Genomic DNA, 24,750 nt, shown 5'->3' with positions numbered 1-24,750 from the left:
CGGTGTATGTTTTTTGTCACTTGTAATCTGAACCCTTTCAAGGCCAAAGGAAAAGTAAATGGGCATTTTTAGGCTTATCAGGCATGTTCAAGCTAATTTTGTCCTAATAATTATGACAATTTTATTTATTATATTGATCAACCAAAAAATGCGGCACAATTAACGTTTTCTTCTATCGCAAGGTGCGCGGTACGATATTCAACGAATTAGACGAAGAGCGGCCCCGCAGACGCATCAACTTCGCAGAGTTCGAAGAGAAGTTCCGCATCGGCGGCGCGGGCAGCGTGGCGCACGTGCCCGACGACGCACTTGCGTCCTTCCCGAGCAAGCGCTTCCGGCGACCCGACACCGTGTCGCTGCTGGAGCACGCGCGCTTGAGGAATATCGGTATGTGATTCGACTTACTCCTTTTAGATTATGAGCTCCTGGTACTTTACTTAGCTACATAAACAAACCGTGCTGGCGTACGTCCCCAGCAAGCGCCTTCGCCGACCCGACAAGTGTCGCTGCTGGAGCACGCGCGCTTTAGGAATATCGGTATGTGATTTGACTTGCCTCCTTTTAGATTATGAGCTCCTGGTACTTAGCTACATAAACAAACCGTGCTGGCGTATGTCCCCAGCAAGCGCTTTCGCCGACCTGACACTGTGTCGCTGCTGGATTACGTGCGCTTGAGGAATATAAACTTTGCTGGCGTTCTTCTCTAGCCAGCGCTTTCGTCGCCTTGACATTGTCAATGCTCAGCACGCGCTTTTCAGAAACATCAATATGCGATTTATTCCTTTTAGGTTATAAGCTCTTGATACTTTACTTAGGTACATAAAGGTGCCGTGCTAGCGTCCTTCCCCACCAAGCACGCATAATAAGCCCAAACCTTAGTACAAACTCAGCTGATTTGCAAATTAAAAAACTTTTACTACTTCTTTTAATTCTTCAGATAATAAATGCAAATTGTCCTTACCTAAAAATTTTCTTCTATTTTCCACAGCGATTTCAAGACGAAAACTCGACACACCAGTAGAAAAAGTAATCGCAGCAATCCACACACTAGATTTGAAACAGTTGCCACTCGAAAGCGTTGAAATCCTCCAGCGAATGGTCCCGACGGAGGCCGAACAGAAGGCGTACAAAGAATACGTGGCAGAGAAGAAAAACATCAACCAATTGACGGAAGAAGACAAATTCCTCATGCAGTTGGCCAAAGTTGAGCGAATATCCGCCAAGTTATCCATCATGAGTTACATGGGCAACTTCTACGACAACATACATTTAATAACGCCTCAGATACACGCAATAATATCTGGTTCTTCCTCTGTCAAATCGTCCCACAAGTTGAGGAACGTTTTGGAAATTATTTTAGCATTCGGAAATTATTTGAACAGCAGTAAAAGAGGTCCAGCTTATGGTTTCAAGCTCCAGTCCCTCGATACGTTGATGGATACCAAGTCGACTGACAAGAGAGTGTCCTTATTGCATTATATTGTGGCGACAATTCGACAGAACTTCCCAGAACTGTTGAACTTCGACACAGAACTGATGTACATTGACAAGGCTGCCCAAGGTGAGATATTAACATTTCAGTTATAGTCAACCTATTCCTGGAAGTCCATTTAATTTGGATGTAGTGGCAAGATGACACACCACGCGTTTTTTTAGTTTAAACTGATGGAGTGTTGTTTTTTTACTGTTGGAACATTCCTTCCAACAACTTGGGCTAAGAGGAAGTGCGCTTGTTTGAAGATGCGTATTTACTCTTGTTTGAAAGTGTTTTTGTGTTCTCTGACTGGTACATATCATATGTATCAGTCAGGGAACACAAAATCGGGAATTCCACATCTTAGCAGTTCTTATTAGAAACGTTATTACGAAAAGTTTCGTGCGTACAATAGTGTGAATTGTGACGTTCTGTACACGACAGTGTCGCTGGAGAACGTGGTGGCGGACGTGTGCGAGCTGGAGCGCGGCATGGAGGCGGCGCGGCGCGAGGCGGAGGCGCGCGGCGCGGCGCACGTGCTGCGCGACTTCGTGGCCAACGCCGTCGACAAGCTGCGCCGCCTGCGCGCCGAGACCAAGCACGCACAGGTCAGCACACGACATCATCATATCAGCCGACGGACTTCCACTGCAGGACATAGGCCTTAACACGTTCGTTGCGGTACGAGGTCAATTGACCTGGTACGAGGTCAATTGACCTCGTACTTCCAGCATCTTCAAGAGTTACGAGGTCAAATGACCTCGTACCACACCACATGAAGTTTTAGTACGAGGTCAAAAAACCTCGTAACGCACCAGAGTAAAGTACAGAAAAATCAGTGCCGCAGCGAACGTGTTAAACCACCACCGACTCTCTGCGACTCGTTTGATGTCGTCAGTCCACTTGTATGCCCAGCATGCTACCAACGACATTGTCTCGTGAAGAGAAATAGACAAAATTACAATTTACAAATTATGAAGTCACTGATCCGACCTAGGAATCGAATCGAGTTGAAATTGACATTATAAAAGAAGGTAGATTACATTTCTCAATATATTTGATATTTATTTTAATGCCTTACCTTATCAGCCGATAGACGTCCACTGCTGGACATAGGCCTCTTTGCATGAACTTCCAAGCACAACGGTATCGAGCCGCCAGCATCCAGCGGCTCCCTGCAAACCGCTTGATATCCTTGGTCCACCTAGTGGGGGGTCGAATCGGTCGGTCGATTTTCCGCACCGGCGTTTCTGCTGCCCGACACCGGCCTGTGCCCTTTATAAAAATCCAGCCAGTTTCGAATGGTTATACCGCTATTAGTCGGTCGCCAGAGCATCGTCAGCAATCTGCAGGGTGCACCACGAGCAGGTGTGGTTGGCAGTTGAGGAGGCTGACTGGTACTAGCCTCCCTCTTACACCCCATTAAGTTCATTTTAATAGGTTGATAATAAAGACCAAAATAGTGAATAAGCCAGCAGGACCCCCGTGTTGAGAACTACAACGACCACTAACCAAAAAACACCAACTGAGTCACAGGAATTTAATAACACATGTGCTGCTTCATTTGCAGGACTCATTCGCGGCGTGCGTGGAGTACTTTGGCGAGGCGCCTCGAAGTTGTGACGCCAATGCGTTCTTCTCGCTACTCGTGAGGTTTACGAGGGCATTCAAGGTTAGTAAAATTGTTCGTAACAAATTTGCTTGATTTGAAAGCGGCAAATCATTTGAAGTCGATGATTTTTTTAAAAGTAAATTATACAAAAAAAAAAACATATACCTGAAGGCAAAAGTCTTCTAACAGTACGTGTTGACAGTGATGACCTATGGTTCCGAGACTTCGTCGCTACCTATGGGCCTCATAAGAAGGCTCAGAGTCACACAGCGGGCGATGGAACGAGCTATATCGAGTGATCGAATCAGTTATGAGATCCACAGAAGAACCAAAGTGACCGACATAGCTCAACGTATCGCGAAGCTGAAGTGGCAATGGGCGGGGGGCACATAGTTCGAAGAGCCGATGGACGTTGGGCCCAAGGTGCTCTAGTAAGCGCAGTGTTGGTCGACCCCCTACCATGTGGGCTGACGACATCAAGCGAGTCGCAGTGATTCGCTGGATGCAGGTGGCTCAGGATCGTGATGTCTGCAGTGGACGTCCGTCCATTGGGTGATATTTTTTTTTTTTTTTTTCTCTTTATTTGGTCTACCAACAGACATACAAATAATACAATTATTAAGCATAAATGCAAGGAGCAGAAAGATAAAATGCAAATCTATTTATAGGTAAACACCGCATGCAACTGTCTAAAACTAACATTTAAAATTTATTTACAATATTAATATTTTAAATCATGACTGGTGCGGAAATATACAATTTACTAATTTAATACAATTTAATTTCTATACCTAAAACAACTATACTAAACTATAAGAATACTTAATCTAAAATACAGAATGGTTAAAAAAACAATATATATATAAATTATTTGAACTATACAACAGAAATCTTATTTTTAATAATATATTATATTTAATAAATTACTTATTACTTAATTCTAAATTTACCGATTTACGGAATTTGGCTAAAGAGCCAATATAAATATCAGTGACACTCAGCTGATTATATAATTTGCACAACCTTGGGATTGGTGAGTTAGCCCCAATAACTGTAGATCGATGTGGAAAAGCCAGAAAAGCATTTCGTCTTCGTTTTTTAGGAATTTTTAAGTTAAAAGAATTTAAGAGAGAGGAACAGTCTATTTTATGATTTAATATTTTATACAGAAATACAAGGTCAAGCTTTTTCCTTCGAGTTTCTAAAGAATCCATGTTAAAAAAGTTGAGACGGTCATCATAGCCTCTGAACATTTTAGCTTTACCGACTGAAAACGAAAGATGTCCAAGGAATCGCTTTTGTACCCGCTCAATCCTAAGCATATGTGTAGAATAATGTGGACGCCAAACAGTACTGCAATACTCCAAAATACTTAGGACTAATGATTTATATAAAAGAACTTTTGTTTTGCTTTTCGAAAATTCTTTTCCATTCCGTATCACAAATCCCAAAACTCTTGATGCTCTATTAATAATGTTGTCAATATGGGGAATAAAAGTTAACTTTTGGTCTATAAGCACGCCCAGGTCCCTGACCATCCTCACTTCAGTAAGGCAGTTTTTACCTAAAGAATACTTCGAGGGTATGACATTGGTTTTTCTTGAGAATTTAATATGTGAACATTTTTTTATATTTAAATCTAAATTGTTTTCAAAACACCATTGAAGCATTCTATTTATATCGCTTTGCAAAAATTTAGTATCTTCAATATTATTAATTATACGAATCATTTTTAGGTCATCAGCATACATAAACGGCGTTGAATGTATAAAACAATTTGTAATGTCATTGATAAAAATATTAAAAAGAATAGGGCCCAAGTGTGACCCTTGAGGTACTCCGGATTTTATTAATTCCCTAGTAGACTGATAGCCACCAACGACTACAAAAAATGTACGATTAGAGAGGTATGATTTAAACCATTGCAGCAATGGACCTGAGATGCCATATACAGCTAATTTGTACAACAAAACATTATGAGACACAGAATCAAAGGCCTTACTGAAGTCCACATACACAGCGTCAATCTGTTTATGTTTATCAATTGCAGCTGTCAAAGTCTCAATAAACCCTACTAGATTTGTAGTAGTTGACCTTGCTTTAACAAATCCATGCTGATACTCACTGAGATATTTTTGGAAATGGCTCCTAATATATGGACACAGTAAGGCTTCGAAAACTTTTGCAAAGATGGAAAGCAACGATATGGGTCTATAGTTAGAAACATTTGCATTACTGTCATTCTTGTATACTGGGACAACTTTTGCAATTTTCCACAGTGTAGGAAATTCCCCAGTCGCAAGTGAAGCATTATATATTAATGTAAGAGGCTTTGATAGACTTTGCGCACATTTAAAAACAAAATGTGGTGAAACAATGTCTGGCCCAGTCCCTTTTGAGGTATTAATATTCTGAAGCTTTTCCAATACGTCTTTTTGTGTAAAAGCTACCAATGAAAAGGAATCACTGTACCTAGAAACACACTCAAAATAATCTTTACTAATGTTACAACCCTTAAACGGTTCATATTGTAAATCCTCTTTATATGCAGATGCAAAGTATGAAGCAAACATTCTACAGAATTCTTTTCCGTCGGATGTTGTGATATCTCCGTAAGACATAGTAGCTGGATATGAACTACCTACTCCTCTTTTTCTTTTTATATAGGAAAAGAAGTAAGACGAACTCTTAGCTATTAAATCTTCCATATTAGTTAGATATAACTGGTAACAATTCTTGGATTCCATTTCACTACGTTCCTTCAATAAAAGAAATTCTATTCAATCTCGGGGGTTTTTATACTTTTTAAATTTAAGCCTAACTTTGTTTTTCTCTTTTAACATTTTTATGAGACTACGACTGTACCAAATAGGGTAGCGCTTATTTTTGGGTTTTTGTATAGGTACAAATGTTTGTACTATTTTTTTAAGAATAGTGTTAAATTCATGTAACATTTCATCCACATTTCTGCAGTTTTTAAATAACTCTTCCCAAACAACAGACTTGAAAAAATCGTTAACTTTTTGGTAATCAGCTCTACGGTAATCATATTTTTGTATACTAGGATTACTTTTTAGCATTTCGATAGCCGGAAACGCCAAACTTATTTCCAGTGGAGGATGGTATTCATCGATTTTACATAGTGGAGAGTCAGATTCTATTACCGAGCAATCTAGTATATCAGTGAGGACGAGATCAAGAATTTTACCCTTATGATTTGTCACCATATTGGCTTGGCGAAGATTATTGACTGCGATAAAGTCATTGAGTATTTGCGCGGGTAGAGAACTGTAGTTTTTGAAAGAGCTATTTTGTAAATTCCAGTCGAGAAAACTCATATTAAAATCACCAACAATACAAGTGTAGCCTTCTAATCTATCCTTAATGATGTTATAGGAATCTATAAATGCTTCCAGAACGTTCTTATTAAAAGGAGGTGGTATATATATAGCACATAAATTAATAATTATTTTACCTTGTAGTTCTACTGATACCCAGAGATCTTCATTATTACTTTCAAAATGATTAAGCCTTTTAGATTTAATGGTATTATTAACAGCTATAAGTACTCCACCTCCATCTTTTTTACAGTTCACTGTATCACTTCTATCTCTACGATAAATCAAGTAACGCTTATCAAACAATTCAGAGCTTAAAATGTAGTCTTTAAGCCAGGTTTCTGACAGTACTATTATATCATAATTAGAACTCATTATTGCCCTATAAAAACCAGTAGTTTTAGTGCGCAATCCCCGAACATTTTGATAATACACATGCAACGAATCGTATTTTAAAGTTTAACAACCAATACATGCAAAAAATCCTAACTATTAGGTAACTAAGTTATACAATATTAGAAAGCGATTCAAAATCACGTATTATGCGATATTCAGAGTTAACATTTTTTCTTACAAAAATTCTCCCATTTCTAATCCATGTAAAATTGTAACCCTTTTCCTTAGCTTTAATACGTGTAGCTGCATGAAGCTCTTTGTTAAAGCCAGACAGGTGTTCCGTTATGAAAACTGGCCTATTCTCACCGGAAAGGCCAAGGTGAGATGAGTTCAGTTTCTCAGATGCTTTTTTAAGTTTATTAAATTTAGTTACCGCAGCTAAAACTTTGTCACGTGTTAATTGAGAGTTGTATTGAACAATTATAGATCTAGGCCTGGAACTATCTTTGTTTTTCTTTGCGATACGTGTAAAGTGTAAAACTTGTTCTTCCTTAACATCAACTCCAACTGCAACATTTAGTTTTTTAACTATATCCATAAGATTTTCGTTTTTGCTCTCAGGGAGACATTGTATTTCAATGTTACTTGCCCTGGCGTTCTGTTCCAAAATATTAATTTGATGGGCAAGTTCTTTAATAGTAGACTGTGATTTATTATTCTGCAACTTCAGTTCCGTTATGGTATCAGAAGCCGATTTATATTCTTTTGCTAAGTCCTCATACTGTGCACTTAAAAATTCAACTGAACCTTTCAACGACTGCATCTCGGTCTTAATTTCCTTTAGCTCATTATGTAAAATGGTTTGCATTGAAGTATTCAATCGAGACAAGGTATCCTCCATCACGAAATTCAATTCCTCTCGAATGATATCCCGCACCTCAGCAGCCGAGATAGCGGGTTCCGTAGCCTGCGGAGGTGAGGATAAAGCAACTCGTTTTTTCGAACGGCCGGAGATATTTTTATTCGCGCCTGAACATGCTGGAGTGTCGTCATTTTTGCTCGATTTGGCTGCATTACACAGAGGACACTTCCATTTGCAGGTATTAGATCTCAGTTGTGTAGCCTCCCTAGTGTTTGTAGGTTGTAAACATAGTACATGGAAAAATGTACAACAGGTGTTACACTGTACACAGTCGAGATCATTGCAATCGGCATTATTGTCACAACAGCCCCAAGTAGGTGATGACATCATTTTCAGTTAGTGTTCATTGATTTTATAATATTTATCCACCAGGAAATTTCAATTATTTGTAACATACATACAACAAATATGGTGACGCCAAATCAAAATACGTGTCTTCGCAAGTCTTTTACCGTTATATTATTAGAACGGTTCAAGCGAAATTGACCCGGCACTCAGTAGTTATAAGGCTGCAGATCGCGTGGCAACTACACAGTGATCACAATGACAGTTCAAGAAACAGCTGATTCACTTTAAAGTTGGCAGTTTTTAGTCACGATAAATACTTTAATTGATAGGTTTTGATTAAGAAAACACTTTCACTCGCTTTCGTGCAACTTAAATTGTTGAAATTAACACTTTGCACCATTAAAAGCAAACTAGTTTAATTATATTTCGAAATTAAAAATACGGAGACAGTATAGATATGATACGTCGACGCCAGCGCCGCCGCTGAATATATATATGATGGCCATGGCGATGACGATGACTTTTTTTTATTCTTTACAAGTTAACCCTTGACTACAATCTCACCTGATGGTAAGTGATGATGCAATCTAAGATGGAAGCGGGCTACACTACATCGTACCGAAACGCTAAATCGCTTGGCGGTACGTCTTTGTCGGTAGGGTGGTAACTAGCCACGGCCAAAGCCTCCCACCAGCCAGACCTGGACCAATTAAGACAAACCTCAACCGGCCCAGCTGGGGTTCGAACCCAGGACCTCCGTCAAAAATGACGATGACGATGATGATTTATCTTTTTCACATCGTCAGCAAGCGGACATGGAGAACGAACAGCGGCGCAGGCTGGAGGCGGCCGCGCACGCCGACAACCTCGACCCCAACAAGGCCAAGCTCAGCCAGAAGAAACAACAGGTAACCACTGAGCCACTGCTCCATCGGCTGCACGTACTGCGGGCGCCGGCTCTACGACTATATTATACGCAAAGGCACAATTATCCGCCCACTTTAGTATACTCGCGAGATATTAAAGTGGGCGGATGAATGGCAGGGGGTTCGACGACATACATATCGGTCATGACAAGTAGGCCTAATATTTTTAATAGTTGAAAAACAAACATCCAAGTTTATGGTATTTAGATGTAGCTGTGGGATATAATGGTCCTGGATTAGAGTTAACTATGGAGTTATTCAATTACTTTTTTAAACACTTTTCTGTCTTTTAGGTCTACAATACGCACCACCACGTATATCGTGAAGACAAATTGACATATTGTCGACCAATAGCGCCGAACCGAATTCTCGAAGACAAAATAGAGAGTGATATTACCGGTGCGGCCGCTATTGGTCGACTGCCTTTTTATTTTCAAGAGATGTGTCGTGGTGCATATTGTAGACCTAAAGGATTTCTTTAGGATAAGACGAAATAGAGAGCGATATTACCGGTGCGGCCGCTATTGGTTGGCTGTCTTTATCTTCACGAGATCACGAAATGGGGAGTATTTAAAAAAACATTGAATCAGGTTCCATGTTCACATCTAGTCCAAGACAAGTAGACCCGCACCTATTCTATTCTCACACCTACAAATAGCACGAGGCCTGTGACCACGTGGCACGTCGATTCTCTTTCTACAAACGCTAACTAAAAGTGTTACTTACTTCGAAAATTAATAAAAATATTGGACAGGTCACGTGATCAGTCGATCTGTCATTCTCATACAGTTTGTTATTTTTTGAAGCGTTAACGTTTGTAGAAAGACATTCGGCGTGCCACATGGCTACACGCCCTGGGTTTGAGGTTTATTTCATCTTTTAAAAAATCTGAAAATATTAATAAAAATATGAGGTCACGTGATCAGTCGATCTGTCATTCTGACACTTATTGTCATAATGATGGAGTTTACTTTTTTTTTGCAAATAGTAAAAAATCGGGACATTTGACATCCCAATCAAGGGTGAATCAGGGCACGAATCCCCTGAAAATCGGGACACCTGGCAACACATTTGTGTCACAAAACGCAGTATATTATCCTGGTGCTTCTACTCTTTCACAGGGTATTATTCTGTAGGTCATTTAATGATGATAATAACTGTAATACAGAATGTTAACTAAATAAAACATTAATAATGTACGCAAATCATCGATCTCCTATTATAAAGTGGATGCACAATCAGTGACCAAAAAACGTCCCCACTCAATGAGTGCCAAACACAACTTCTTGGCACTCAATTCAAGTAGTCGCATTTGCAAATTCAACCTTAAACTCAATCTTTAAGGAATTTGTTCTGAATTTGGGATTTCATTGAATATTGGACTATACTTAAAGGCCTTTCTTTAGGTATAATTTTCTTTACCAATAGTTCTAAAACTGTCAAAGCAAAATTGGCCAGTTTTAAGTGAAATTTTCTACATGATTGTGCGTCCTTTTTAACCGACTTCTATTATAAGAGGTCAATGACGCAATTATCTTTTTTTTGCGCTTCACGATGGCTCTGTATAACGCTTCAGCGGTGAATGGAGTCATGACTCGTGCGTTTTGAGTAGACGTTAGTTGCATTACACTGATTTTACGATCTAACGCCTTTGCGCCAAACTTGGTAATTGTTGATATGTTGGCAACACTTAATAATTTTATATATCTCTCTCTGTTTTGTCGCATAGTAACGTAAGAGACAGCATAAATGTTCCTTTCTATTTCGTTGTAATGAGATGAAAGAAAACGGTATATAATCAAAATTATCTCTGTATAATTTGGCTCGCCTACTCAAAGATTGTTTATATAAATTATCTTGTCTCATTGGGCTTATCATTATCATAAACCTTATGGGGTTCTTTTAATTAAATAGTAGTTTGAAAAATCTAAATTATTACAAAAAAACATACAATGTTTTATGGAAGCGTTTTTTTTTAATCATAATACTTTAAACATTTATTTGGCACTATTTTTAGATTTAAAAAATGCCAGCTATTTGCTATTGTCTCAACTATTCAAGTTTGTCGCATTGGGTGAATGCAAAGCCTCGAGTGTTATCTTGTAGCAAGAAACCTTGTCATTGGATTTAATAGTAAACTGAAAAATAGTGGGCTGAAAAGTATTTGGATTTTTAATTTTTGTACTGTATTTGATATATGCAATATAGAAAAGATCAAAGTTAATTCCAATGACGAGTTTACTACGACACGTTAAAAAAATACATTCAAGTAAGGTGCGCCGCACACACAATAAAGAATTTTGTCAATGAAGCTAAGGTTAAGGTTGGCTAAAGTCTTACCCCTCAAGGAAACATGACTTAGGTACGTTATAGTATAACTTACACCGTGGTATAGTTTTTTTTTACTTTTGGAAGTCTGTTTAGCTTTATAGAAATATGCGTCAAGGTTATATCTCGTAAAGAAAAAAACAGAAAGACATATGGTCGACCATCGGATCGCAAATATCGCTCTCTCTGTCGTCTTCATAAGACAAGTCTTCCTCTTCGCGAGATATCTCGTTGACGTGTTTTGTGCTTATTGGTGTATAAACTGACCTCCGTGGCGCAGTGGTGTGCGCAGTGGATTTACAAGACGGAGGTCCTGGGTTCGATCCCCGGCTGGGCCATTGAGGTTCTCTTAATTGGTCGAGGTCTGGCTGGTGGGACGCTTCGTCTGTGGCTAGTTACCCTACCGACAAAGACGTACCAAGTTAGCCCGCTTACATCTTAGATTGCATCATCACTTACCATCAGGTGAGATTGTAGTCAAGGGCTAAGAATAAAAAAAAACAATAAAAAATAAAAAAAAAACGAATACACATTGGTCTGCCATCGTACAACCTACATCCAAAGCACAACGAACCTTTTGTAATAGAGTGACTGCACTTTAGACTTTTAACTTTAGGCAAGCTTGCCCAACTGACAATATAATTTGTGTGTGCGGTGGACCTAATGTAGCCTATTATCGTTCCCAGCAATACGTTCAGTTTATCCGATTTTCTTTTTAATTTCAGTTCAAAATTAACGCTTGACGAATCGAATTGGTAATTAGCCTCAACCATTTTTCTATGCAATGTATTGTTTTGTTTTTGTTCAGAGGTTATGGGAATTAAAATCTAAGTAATTTGATATGTATCTTAGCTGAATCGAAAGTTAAATAGCTATAAGTATCGCTGGGTATTAATATCATTTTCTACTAATGTATTTATTCGTACATTAGATAGCTTGACCAGATAAAAAACCTTGATTGATGGCGCCACTAGTGCTTTTTAGCCTCAGACCAATTACCTTTGGACTTGTATCGTACTCAATTTCAACAACAGAATTGTCTGTCGTTTTTTGAGAGGGACGAGGTAAACTTACACATCGAAAATATTTAACACCAATAAAAATATCGTGTGTCCTTACACTAAACATGTGTGTGTATTACGATTTAAATATAAATTTAAATCGTAATTTAAACACAATGAAACATCGATTCCATAAATGTATAAACACGTTAGATCATGACCATATACTTTTGACAGAGGGGTAACGTCTAGCGAAACAGGTCCTATCGTAATTGGTCTGAGTTTTTAGCTGACTGTATTTTATACTAGTAGAAGCAATTAGTTCCTGTTTTATCCGCAACACGGCGATTTTTTTTATTTCTGGTCAGGATATACCTAATGTTTTGAATAAGGAGGGTAGAGGTAAGGTAAGTGTGGTGCAATGGTACATTATTAATTAAATGTGCACATTTTTTCACCCAGATGGTTTTCCTTACCTTTACGATCCATAGTTTTGAAACTAAATACTTCTGTAGTTGCGGTAATATTTTTCTAATATATGTAACTTTGTTTGATATTGAAAAAAAAAACAGTCGTATGCTATCAGCGGTATTTAGTTTCCATTTTTTTAGAACCAGTAGAAATAATAATATATTTATTTGAAGGTAGTTAATATAATTTCATTTTTGAGAGATTTTATAGATATATTAACATAATATTGGTGTCGGATTCACAGTGCCCATGGTATGTTTAAATGAATAATATGGCAAAACATAATTTTGACAGCAAATTCCTAAAAAGACTTATATTTAGCTAGACGTCGCTTGTTCGTTTAAAATCAATTCGAATTTATTTCAAGTACTTAGTGTAAGTCTTTACAGTTTAGAAAGTCAAATCTATCAGTGAGTGACTGTACCTCTACTACAGGATCACAAACCTAGATTCTTTAGAGAAGAGACGACCAAAACCTGCTAAGTTTCTCTTGGCTTTGAAAATAAACGTTACAGTGAATAATTTACAGTATATTTTACCCTGTTTTGGGCAGTAAGATAAGCAGATTGCATCCAAAAATCTTTGTCAGTATTCCAAGAGTATGAAATAAGTACAAAGACATCATAACATGTATCGATATACTTAGCCGGAGTTCGACAAATAGGCGTTTGGCACTAAAGTTTAGGGCTCATTTGAATGGACCTCTTGCGGTATCTCTTAACCGGTTAAGACCGATTTTGAACTTATAACATGCCGACACGGTTCTGAACTTATTCATTTTCCAAACCAAATTGTTGCCAACGTCCCTTTAAGCCCAGATCCGAGGTTCACAGGAAACTATATTAGAGAGATGTTCTATCCCTGTTCTTTTAGCCATCTGGCTCAACTCGGACACATTCTGCGCTAGCCTAAACCCCTTCTGTTGCATTCCCAGTATGGAACCTACTGCAAATATACGAGCAGTATAAATAGGTATCTAGCTAAATATAAGTCTGTGTCATAAACTGATATAAATTACTCTACAAAACAAACAGATTGGAGAACATTTGTCTTTTTTTTATCACACTATCTACAGTATCTTAGATTATAATTATTGCCATATTGGTCATTACAAAAAAAAACGAAAATTAGTGGTGATGGTAACACCGTGCTGAATTCTCACAGAGGTTTAACTACGCGGCCGTCACCGCAGGCCTATTGCAGCAACACTTGTCCCAGTTGAGGCACAGCCCCGACCTAGCCTAGGCCTAGCCTGGCTAGGTCACGGCCTAACACGGCTAGGAGTAAGTCGTTGGAACTTGTTAAGAAATGGGGGCCTATTTGTGTGCGTGTGTACCTACTAACAAGGTTTTCCTAACAAATGGGGGTATTTGTTGATTGTTTAATCGGTGTATGTATAGTGCAGTTTAATACTATAGAACTTTTACGTATATTTGTCTATTTGATTTTTTTACACCTTTTATAGGTAATTCTTTAGATTCAGTCTTATCTACCTACGAATGTGTTAAAAAAAATGTCATGTAAAACATGTCTTTTATGTTATTACTGTTTTTCCATTTTGGCCTATTATTGCTATTCTCTGCATATATTATATTTTATTTATGTGTTTATAGTTAAAATAATATCAAGTGTATCGAATACTTTTTATTATGTTTTTTTTGCATTATTGAAGATTGATTATAAATAGTTTCGATATAAGAAAAATCTCATACCAAATGTTATATTAGATTATTGTTATAGTACAGAAAAAGCAGCGGCCAAAAAATACTCTCCTGTAAAACACCATGCGATATCAAAACTATTTAAATGATTTCGCAATTTGCATAGTATACATCGATTAAACAAATAATAATTCATTCATTGAAATATGTAAAGTGACTAATATATCTCGAGAAAAAAATCTGGTAAAATAAAACAAAACTTAAAAGCATGGTGAATTTGATTCAGATAAAGAAGGGCGTTTACAAAGGCTTGTTTAAAACCCACGCGACATCGCCGCATGCCCCCACGTCATTTTCCAAATCACTTTTGCACAAATAAATTATATGTGATAACTTTATAATAAACTAGCTGACTCCGCGCGGTTTCAGTTCCCGTAGGAATACGGAGAAATGGCCTTCCTCGATAAATGGGCTATTTAAAAGTAGGATAATATATAGCCTATAGCCTTTCTCGATAAAAGGGCTATCTAAAACTGAAAGAATTTTTCAAATAGGACCTGCAGTTCCTGTGATTAGCGCGTTCAAGCAAACAAACAAACAAACAAACTCTTCAGCTTTATATTATTAGTATAGATATAATATTGTTAAATGAGTTCAAAGATGCACCCCTTTGGTCTTATTTAATTAGAAAATTATGATCAATCGGCACAAGGTTATATAGAACGAAGGCCACAGCAGTTATATTCAACTACAGTTGAAAGTACTAATAGTTGAAATAGTACTAATAGTTAAAAGTTTTAAATAGAAATGCCAAATCTATATATTGCGTTATTCGTAGCTTGTTAGTGGAATAATATTATAGTGAATTAGTAATTATTTTTGTAGGTATATGTAGAGGATTCTCTTTTGGATCTGGGTGACCTTGTCGTTTGGATTCGTCGGTATCGCGTAAAATAACTAATTTATATAAATCACCCTATATATAGCTCTAGCTTTTTACTATGTTTTGTAATTATTTTAATAATTTGATTTTAATATTATCTATATTATTATAAATGTCTGTTTTGTTTTTCTCAATGCTGCACAATGCATGGATTTAAAAGGGCATGTGTTTTTATAACATAAAGCTTTTTATCGTTTTACCGTTTTTTATCATTTGTGTGATGTTTTTTATTCTATTTAGCTTAATACATCTAGATGTATACATATTTTATTAATGATGCCTATTAATGATGCACTTACACGGGCAACTATTTAAATTGATAGTGACGAACCTGCAATACCTGGAAACACCTAAGTTCCTTTGTGTAGCGCCACGCCGTATTGAGGGCCATGAAGTAATATGGATCAGTTTTAAACAACCAGGCGAACTATTAATACATTTGCGTGCAAGCAATTTGCGCATTGCCCTCGCGAAAGCGAGACAGCGATATACATACGAAATAGATAGAAAGAAAATTGAATACAATTTCCCAATCGAATAGATATTTGGCAATCCGGAATATTTGATATAATATTGCCGAATCAGTTGCCAACTTGTATTATAATTAATTTTTAATTGTATTATAATACATTTAATAAATGCTTTAGATTTCAGCAAGCTACAGTTGCTTCATAATTTTCCCGTGTAAGCGCATCCCTTAGTCGCTTAATGCAAACGTAGACGCTTTTTGTTTATGTTTTTAGAAAGTGCCAGCAATAGTAAATGACTTACATTAGAAAGCAAGAAGTCTTGAGCATGGAAGGTAGACGGTAGTTTTTAGAGCATTCTAGCAAGCCATGGTTTTCGTAACTTTATTTGTTTTTACAGGAAAATGCATTTCTTTTCAAAGGCTAAATTATTCAACTGTGGTTTGTTTAGAATTCTTGAAAGAGCACATAATCTGTCCATATATAATTTAACGTTAGTAATTCTAGTGCAATAAAGGTTAATATGTTTCAAGCTCTTTTGAAAAGTAAATGCTATCTATTCGTTTTCTATCACTGTAAAGTGTAAATCCTACACACATAAGGGCTATAGCACACATATCAACTCGGAAACGGATCCTAACCATATCGTCTTGCCGTCGAATCGGCTACGACTAGGTGCTTTTTGATCGTCGTTGACAGCGCCTATGACGGTTGACGGCCAAGCACGAAGAGTCTTCGGTTACGGAGAGATACGCATTAGACTGCCAGTCCACCGAAGCGCAGCGAGGCAGCGGACCTGAGAAACGGAGAAATATTAACCAAAAGGATTGCACAAAATCTCCGCTCCTCTTCAGTGGACAGGAACTTGCGAGCTAGTTCAAAAATTCATTTAATAACGGTAAGCGGAGCGAGGAATCACGTCTGCAACTCTGCTTCGCATTACTTTCCCAATTCGCTCCGCTGCCTCGCTCCCCTTTGGTGGACAGGCTGCCTTAGTGTACGTTGCATTAAGGAGTTTCTTACAAAGAATACTGTACGGCTCGAGTTGATACTGTGCCCATCCCTTTCCGAGTTGATTTATGTGCGTCTTGTCTTAAAACCGTATGGCCATATTTATAAACATTGATTAAATTTTAAGCATCACTTTACTTTGAAGCAGTTTGATGCTTAAATTCTAATAAACGTTTATAAAAATTTATAAAAGTGCAGACAAAATATTCGTTGGATAGCAGCAGGCGTTACTTTGCGGAAGTTCATCATGATTATATAATGATTTATTTATTTTGCTATCATCCGCGAAAAGTCGAGGAACCCATGCGACAACAAGGAGATGTTGACTATACAACGTGCAATTGCAATTGCACGTTGTAGAGTCAACATCTTCTGAGGGTGCTCCGGTTTCGGGGTGAAACGTACGTAGAGAGTATTATGTCGGACCTGGGTGACGTTTATCGCATGGGTTCGTCGACTTTTCGCGGATGATAGCAAAACAAATAAATCATTATATAAAAATATCCGTGTACATTTTTTTTTTAAATACAAAACATACTAACTAAAATTCCAGGAGGCTGTAATCAACGAACTAAAAACGAAGTCGCAGGCGGTCGGCGAGAAGAAGCTCCTCCACCAGGACGAAGTGTACAACGGGGCGCTGGAGGACATCCTGCACGGGCTGCGCAGCGAGCCGTACCGGCGCGCCGACGCCGTGCGCCGCTCGCACCGCCGGCGCATCAACTCGCACCGCCTGTCCAAGGGGCTCGAGGAGCTGGACGTATGATACGAGCTCGAATCCAGCGACCAGCTGGATTTCTCCGTGCAGAACGCCGTCAAATCCATAAACGCCAATTGTGGATTCTTCACCGCCAAAAAGAAGAGGAAAGACTTGGAAATGGTGCACAAGAAGCCGATCTCCGTTTACAATATCGAGGACTCCATCGATCTGCCCAACGGTGACTTCTGTGCGACGAGCAATGTGAGGAGACCGAAGTCGTCCACCTACAAAGTGGCGCCGACGGATTTCGAAGTCGAGGAGCGGTGTGAGCTGATCAAATCCACGTACGAGGTGATATCTAAATACACTAGGGCCATGTTCGACAAACAGAATGAGACCGTCGTTTGAGTGCCTGTTTTCGTATCCCCGAAACCAGTGGCGTGCATAAGGTTTTTAAACTAGGGTATGCACTAGAAGTAAAAATTGAAAAATTCTTTGTCCAACTATAGGTTTGTATTGAGTATGCATTCTTGCATCCATAGAGTGCGCGCCACTGCCCGGAACGTAATATTAGTTACAGTCAAAACTGTATTAATAACAATCGAAAAAATAGATCGATTTTAATGCAACTTCGATTGCAAGAATGCGTTTCGATGAAAGTACTGCTGTGATTTTTATATTATTCGATGAAAGTGCAATATCGACGAAAGACATTAAGTAAGAAACATTTGATACGCCCACGATTCATTCCACACCACACACAACGATATTTTGCTAATGTAAATTTACAAAATTTTATAATTTCTTTTACAATGAGCATAAGGCTTTAGCTTTACGAATTTTTTACGATATACGATTGAAAATGAAGAGTAGATCTAGGGAGTTTTAACTTAATTTATACTTAACCTTCCCATTCCTGTGGGATTACTAGTATAAAATATTAATTTCTTACTCGCTGATAATGTAACTTTTCATTGATGAAATATTTTTTTAAATCGGTCCTGTTGTTTAGGACCCTATTCGCTACAAACAAATGAAAAAAATTTACCCTTTTATAATGTTGGTCTAGATTAAATAACATACTAATTGTCTAAAGCAACTTTACCCAAAGTTTTAGTCTCTGACTAGCTGTAGCTCGCAGTTTAACCAGAGATAAAAGAGCTTTATAAAATTTCTCAGCGAGCGATCAAAGATTTTTTAAATCAGAATTACAGAAATTATCGCTTTTAAACAAATAAACTACTTTGATTTTTATATTGGTTTAATTAAAATCCGCGAGCTAAATATGTTTATATTTCATCACAGAAACAATTTATTTACGGCCCATTTATAAAAATATAACAACGAATTAATTAACGAATATTTTACATTATATATATTTTATCATAACTAAAATATTCCATAATAATGTTTAAAATTCCCCTAGATCTGCTCTTGAATGAAGCACAACTAAATACTGCCGTCTCGATCTCGCACAGTATTCACGAAAGAGATAACACGACATTAGAGGCATTTGTTTTAAGTAGAGTAAACCTTTAGTACCGCTAGATTGTATAAAATGGCCTTTATAATAGTAATTATTATTATATACGCACAATTTTTATCGAAGTTTTGTAATTTGTATAATCCATCGTAATTTTTACACGTTTATAATCGTATTACCATAGGCTACGTAACTGAGAATGATTGTAATGGGATGAGTTTTTTATAATAACAAAAACTATAGATTTAGTATTTATTTTGTATCTATGAAGATAAATAGCTCGAGCATTTATTTTAATTTAAATTTTATTGTAGTTACAATTTTTTTCACAGCAACATTGTTATTAATCTGGCAACACTTGTTTTTAAAAGAATTTTTTTTTATTGGTAATCTAATGATACCAAAATATGCGTTTATTTTATTTTGAAATATTTTTTAACTTTCCTCATTCCTTGTTCTCATTGACCTCTTATAATAAAAGGACGCACAATCATACAGAAAAACTCACATAAAAATTCGTCATTTTGCTAAACTAAAATACAGAACAAGCATCAATCTCCTATTAAAAAGTTGATGCACAATCAACGACCAAAAAACGTCCCCACTCAATGAGTGCCAAACACAACTTCTTGGCACTCAATTCAAGTAGTCTCATTTGCAAATTCAACCTCAAACTCAATCCTTAAGGTTGAATATGCTCTGATTTTGGGAATTTTATTGATTATTGGACTAAATTTAAAGGTATAATTTCTTTACCGATGATTCTAAAACTATCAAAGCAAAATTGCCCAGTTTTTAAGTAAAATTTTCTACATGATGTGCGTCCTTTAATTAGAAGAGGTCAATGGTATTTTTGATATAAAATATGACCAAACAACTGACCAGTATTGAAAATATCTCATTTAAAATCAATCTATTAGTAAAGTATACTAGTAAAAATATTTGAAATAATTTAATATCTTTTCTTTATCTCTTAAAGTTTCAATTAATTTACGCAGTTTTGAATACGAATCGAGTTTGATTTTAATATAGAATATATGTAAATTAAAACATGACAAATTCCATAGTTTAAGTATTTTATTAAGATCTGCAGATTTTGTACGAGTAGTTGAATTTTAATGATTGTAATTATTAATATTATTAATTTAAAGTGATTATAATTTTAGAATGATCATATTCAAGTTTAACTGATCTGATTAGTTCTTTCTTACAACCAGTTATTTCCTTTGCACATGACATCTGTCTGTCAACATTCATTGACCTCACTGGTTATGTATGTGATACTTTACTATTCTGGGTTCAATTCTCAATATAGCAACAGGTATATAATTGCTAAACTAGCTGGATGTTGCTGTTTTAGGAATTAATTCGGATTTGAGTAAATAGGCTAGTTGACACTGTTTTTAAATGGTCTTAAATAGTTCATTATCGTTCTACTAGAATTAATTTTTTTTTTCACATTTTTTGAGTCGTGATTACATGAAAATTTTAGTTTTTAAATATGTTTTTGACAATACGAGCGAGCCAAAACGCCTGTCGGGCCATGACCGTCTATATTTCAACTGTTTCATGACGTCACTATAATAAATTCAAATGGAGCGTTTGGCAAAAATATTAGTTAAAAATTATTTTGACGTTTAGTTCATCAAGTGCGTTAGTGACGTCACAAGACGGACAAAAAAAATTTGAAAAAATACGTGATATTTATATTAAGTTTTATAAAAAATCCTTAACTTTTTTTTAATTGATATCTATATATTTCGGACCCTTATTCCATGTACTACACGAAATTAATATTGTTTATATTAATTTTGATATGAGTCAACTACCCTATTCTAATGAATAAGTTATATGATACAGTTGTCATGTAGCGAAGCTCTCAATATTGTTCAATTGTAAATAATTATTGTGTCAATATTAGTTTTATTGTAAATAATTTAGTTTTTATTTTTTCCATATTCATAATAATTCAAGATGCTTGATATTTTAATATTATAGTTATATATGGGGCTTATCCATGATGTCATACAAATATACCCTAGAATTATATTGAATATTCAAATATTAATGGTTAATTTATTATTTTTTAATCACAGTTTTGACACAATAATATTTAATTTATGTTTAGGTAAAATAATATATTAATTGTTTAAGCAGTTATGATTGTTTTTTTTTCGTTAGTGAATAATAATTGCATTTTAATCTGATGAAAAGGTATGAAAATTAAAAATATCTCCTCAGCAAGGTGCTTTACTGCACTTGAATTTTACTTATTTTACCTGATTATTATAAATATTATATTGATTTAACCATGTTTTAATTATATGTTACGAATTACAGGGTTGTTTTCGAACAATAATAAAGAAAAGTGCTTTTGGAAAATATGGAAAAATATATATTACGAACATTGTTTAAAATGTAACCTGCTTAACTCTATTACAATTAAATTCTTTAAAAGAATTTTTAATCATCATTTTTTTAACAATATTAAATATTAATTGTACATGTGAAGAGCACATCTGACTATTAAGAACATTAGTGCATCGATCTCCTATTAAAAAGTGGACGCACAATCAGCGACCAAAAATAGTCCCCACTCAATGAGTGCCTAACACAACTTCTTGGTACTCAGTTCAAGAAGTCTCATTTGAAAATTCAACCCTAAACTCAATCCTTAAGGTTCAATATGCTCTGAATTTGGGATTCTATTGAATATTGGACTATATTTAAAGGCCTTTAGGTATAATTTTTTTTTACCAATAATTCTAAAACTGTCAAAGCAAAATTGGCCAGTTTTTAAGTGAAATTTCCTGTATGATTGTGCGTCTTTTTATTATAAGAGGTCAATGCATTAGTGTCATACTTATAGCATAGCAATTCAAGTAAAAACCAGAAAAAGAGCGGTGTAATTTGAAAATATGAGAGTATTTTGCCGGACCTGGGTGACGTTGTCGCATGGGTTCGTCGACTTTTCGCGGATGATAGCAAAATAAATAAATCATTATATAATCAGAAAAAGAGCATCAAAAATATATGTAGTTCTTTCAACATGTACCATTAAAAATAATTACACATTTTTGAGTATTTTCGTTATAATTTTGATTATAGCAACATTCTCCACTGTATAGTTATTACATAGTGATGTGTACATGGAAAGTTATTTTGTTCATTGCATGTATGCTAGCTTAGGAACAGTATTCGGTGATGCAATAAACATACATTTACGATTCTCTTGTGTTTTATTACAACAATAATCATTATTGCACAAATTCACTAGCACGACTGACAGCGTGACGGTGTCTACGCTGCCTAAATAATTATGAATGTCTATCATTATATTTAGAAACCACATGCTGTCAAGCATGGCTTACAGTTCTAAGGGCTGGAGGACCCAAGATTAGAATGGCAACTACACCACAAGCAATTGTGGACCATTCAGGAGGTAGAGAGAAAAGTGCAATTGATTATGTCCAACAGTGGACATCTATCTGCTTATGATGGAGACCCCACACTGGGAATTAAATCAGAATAGCAACCCTAACAATCGTCTGAATATACACTTATACAGGATGCTCTGGAGTATTTCCCATAACTTCAGGGTATTAATGAGACCACTTATAGGAAACAGCATACCTAATATATTATTAACTACTAAAAAAAATATTTTTATAAAAAGTAATTGAAATAATACTGACTATCCATGTAAGGCACATTTTTACTAAACAATAACATTTTTAATAAATTTTTGTTAAAGAATATAATTCTAGATTAATGTTACTCCCGAGCACCCTGTTTATTGTACTAATGTACACATTTAGAACTGATTTCACATCAAAAGTCCGATATAAATCGTCAACTACACTTTTTATTTATTTCTTTATCAGCTATCAATTTTATTCTGGTAACAATACTACTGACTTCTGCCATTGCCCCAACCCCTGTATCTCCGCACATCAAAGTCTTGCTTATAGGAGGCATCTCTTCATAACCCCACTGCTTTAGTGCAGCCACCTGTGAGGGTGTGATGGGATGTTCCCACATTCTGGTGTTCATTGCTGGACAAAATAACAGAGGTTTGGACACGTCCCATGCTCTAACTGTACATGTGAGTAGATTATCACATAAACCCTGAAACAAGAATACTTGATAATAAATTATATTATTAGACAGAAAATGCCCACGCTCGCGAAGAATACGCGTGCGTGAAATCTTACCGGTATCTGGGCATGTCACAATCCGTAGGGGCGTATGCGAGGGCTTTTTTCGACGTCTGAGAATGATCTGTAAATGTCATTTGTCAGGCGCCAATAAGATCCGAACTTATAACGGTCATGCCTGTTCTCATGTATACCTTGGGCGTGCTCAGATGGACTCAGACCAAATTAGACGCCCTGCCCCTGTAGTCAAGTGGCATGTCAATTCACTTTCTACGATCGAAAATGCTTCGAAAACTAGAAAAAATTATGGGAATGACATTTGCTTTATACAGGTCACGTGATCAAGATCTGTCATAGTCATTGTAGAGTTGTGCAGTAGTGCCACTAGAAGCGATGTTTCAATTTCTAAGAAATTTGCATTTACGTTTACGCGATCGTCACAGTATGAAAACATTTAAAACTCCCACTAGGCACTCTGAATAGATTTTAAAAGCAACAGATATGAAATCACCTGAGAAATCTTAGCTAGTGTGTTAGCATCCAGTGGTGCAATGACCATCATGTTAGCCCACTTGCCCAGCTCAATGTGGACTACTTCATCCCCTCTTCCTTGCCACTTGTCCCACTCAGCAGCATCATCTATCACAGAGCAAGATGGTGGCAAGTCTGCTGTTTTGAAGAAATGCTTTGCATGTTCTGTACACACTACTTTCACCTGAGTTAAATAATAATCATTATTTTAGTTTGAATAATGTTATTTAACTAATTTATTGAATATTGTTGCGAAATATAAAATTATTCAAAGATTTGGAATGAAACATCTGGTGACTCATATGAGCCTTTATTTCACTCCTTAATCCAAGTATCAATACACAGCCCTGAGCGTGCCAAACATCAGAATGATTCCAGACCATTCTGGAAACGCCCACAAGTGTGTGGTTTATTCCACATTTAACACATAACAATAACAAAAGATCATAAACAATTCAAGTTGATATGGGTGAGTGATTATGAACCTTATGTATGTAGTATTAGGTTTCTCTGTAACAATATTCCCTAATTTTTTCTGTATTTCAAGGACTTGTCATTAGCAGAACAGTTTTGGAAAGTTGGTGGAGTACCACCCCTATGTTTCAGAGAGCATGTAAACCATTGGTCTGGTCATTATTATGAATATCTCTTGATCAATTTCCCATCAATCCACATTAGAGTGGCATGGTGGGTCCAGCTCCATATTGCTTTATAAGGAGAGTCCTGGTCCTGCAGTGGGCCATTAGAAAAAGAAGCTTTCACTTTACTGTTGGATCAAGAGTCGTATACAGAAGGCAGTGTTTCTTGAGACGGCGCTTATTGTGAGGAGGTTCCTCACTCTGGAGCCCTGACCACCGGTTGCTTGGGCACTCAAATGTCCCGCAGCGGGAGGGTGGATATTTTTTATAAAATTTTAATAATGTTTTGTATTTCATACTTGTATTGTTAAAAATTAAAAAAAAAGAAGTAATAAATGAATGAGAGAAAAAAATTTGGAATGATAAGATAAATATTTAAAAAAAATCCGCAAATCATAATTACTGTTATTACGTACACAAACTACATCTCTCTCAAAATGAAGCTGCCGGCTTTAATTTATTC

General features: G+C 36.4%; 2 protein-coding genes across 5 annotated transcripts in view; one reads left to right on the top strand and one right to left on the bottom strand.

Moving 5' to 3' along the window:
- LOC112057887 (formin-like protein) overlaps positions 1-22,190 on the top strand; it is a 98,991-nt gene extending 76,801 nt beyond the window's left edge. The window contains exons 12-18 of one of the 4 annotated variants that reach the window (XM_052885469.1): positions 183-387; positions 989-1,561; positions 1,919-2,082; positions 3,045-3,146; positions 8,777-8,878; positions 13,861-13,979; positions 17,332-17,473. In XM_052885469.1, coding sequence (XP_052741429.1) covers positions 183-387; positions 989-1,561; positions 1,919-2,082; positions 3,045-3,146; positions 8,777-8,878; positions 13,861-13,941 — 1,227 coding nt within the window. In that variant the 3' untranslated portion in view covers positions 13,942-13,979; positions 17,332-17,473. Of the gene's footprint in view, positions 1-182; positions 388-988; positions 1,562-1,918; positions 2,083-3,044; positions 3,147-8,776; positions 8,879-11,949; positions 11,980-13,860; positions 13,980-17,331 lie in introns of all 4 variants that reach the window. The other 3 variants (XM_052885471.1, XM_052885467.1, XM_052885468.1) reach the window with 3 other exon arrangements.
- LOC112057888 (phosphopantothenoylcysteine decarboxylase) lies at positions 21,331-23,821 on the bottom strand (the record flags this gene model as incomplete). The annotated part of the gene is given in 2 exon segments (XM_052885473.1): positions 21,331-23,089; positions 23,630-23,821. Coding segments are annotated over 2 exon segments (468 nt in total), but the record flags the coding sequence as incomplete, so codon positions are not given.
- Between the last annotated feature and the right edge of the window lie 929 nt (positions 23,822-24,750).

The sequence above is a fragment of the Bicyclus anynana genome, chromosome 14, assembly GCF_947172395.1.
Source record: "Bicyclus anynana chromosome 14, ilBicAnyn1.1, whole genome shotgun sequence".
Lineage (NCBI taxonomy): Eukaryota > Metazoa > Arthropoda > Insecta > Lepidoptera > Nymphalidae > Bicyclus > Bicyclus anynana.
The sequence above is the reverse complement of the archived record's forward strand: the minus strand, read 5'-3'. Positions and strand labels throughout refer to the sequence as shown.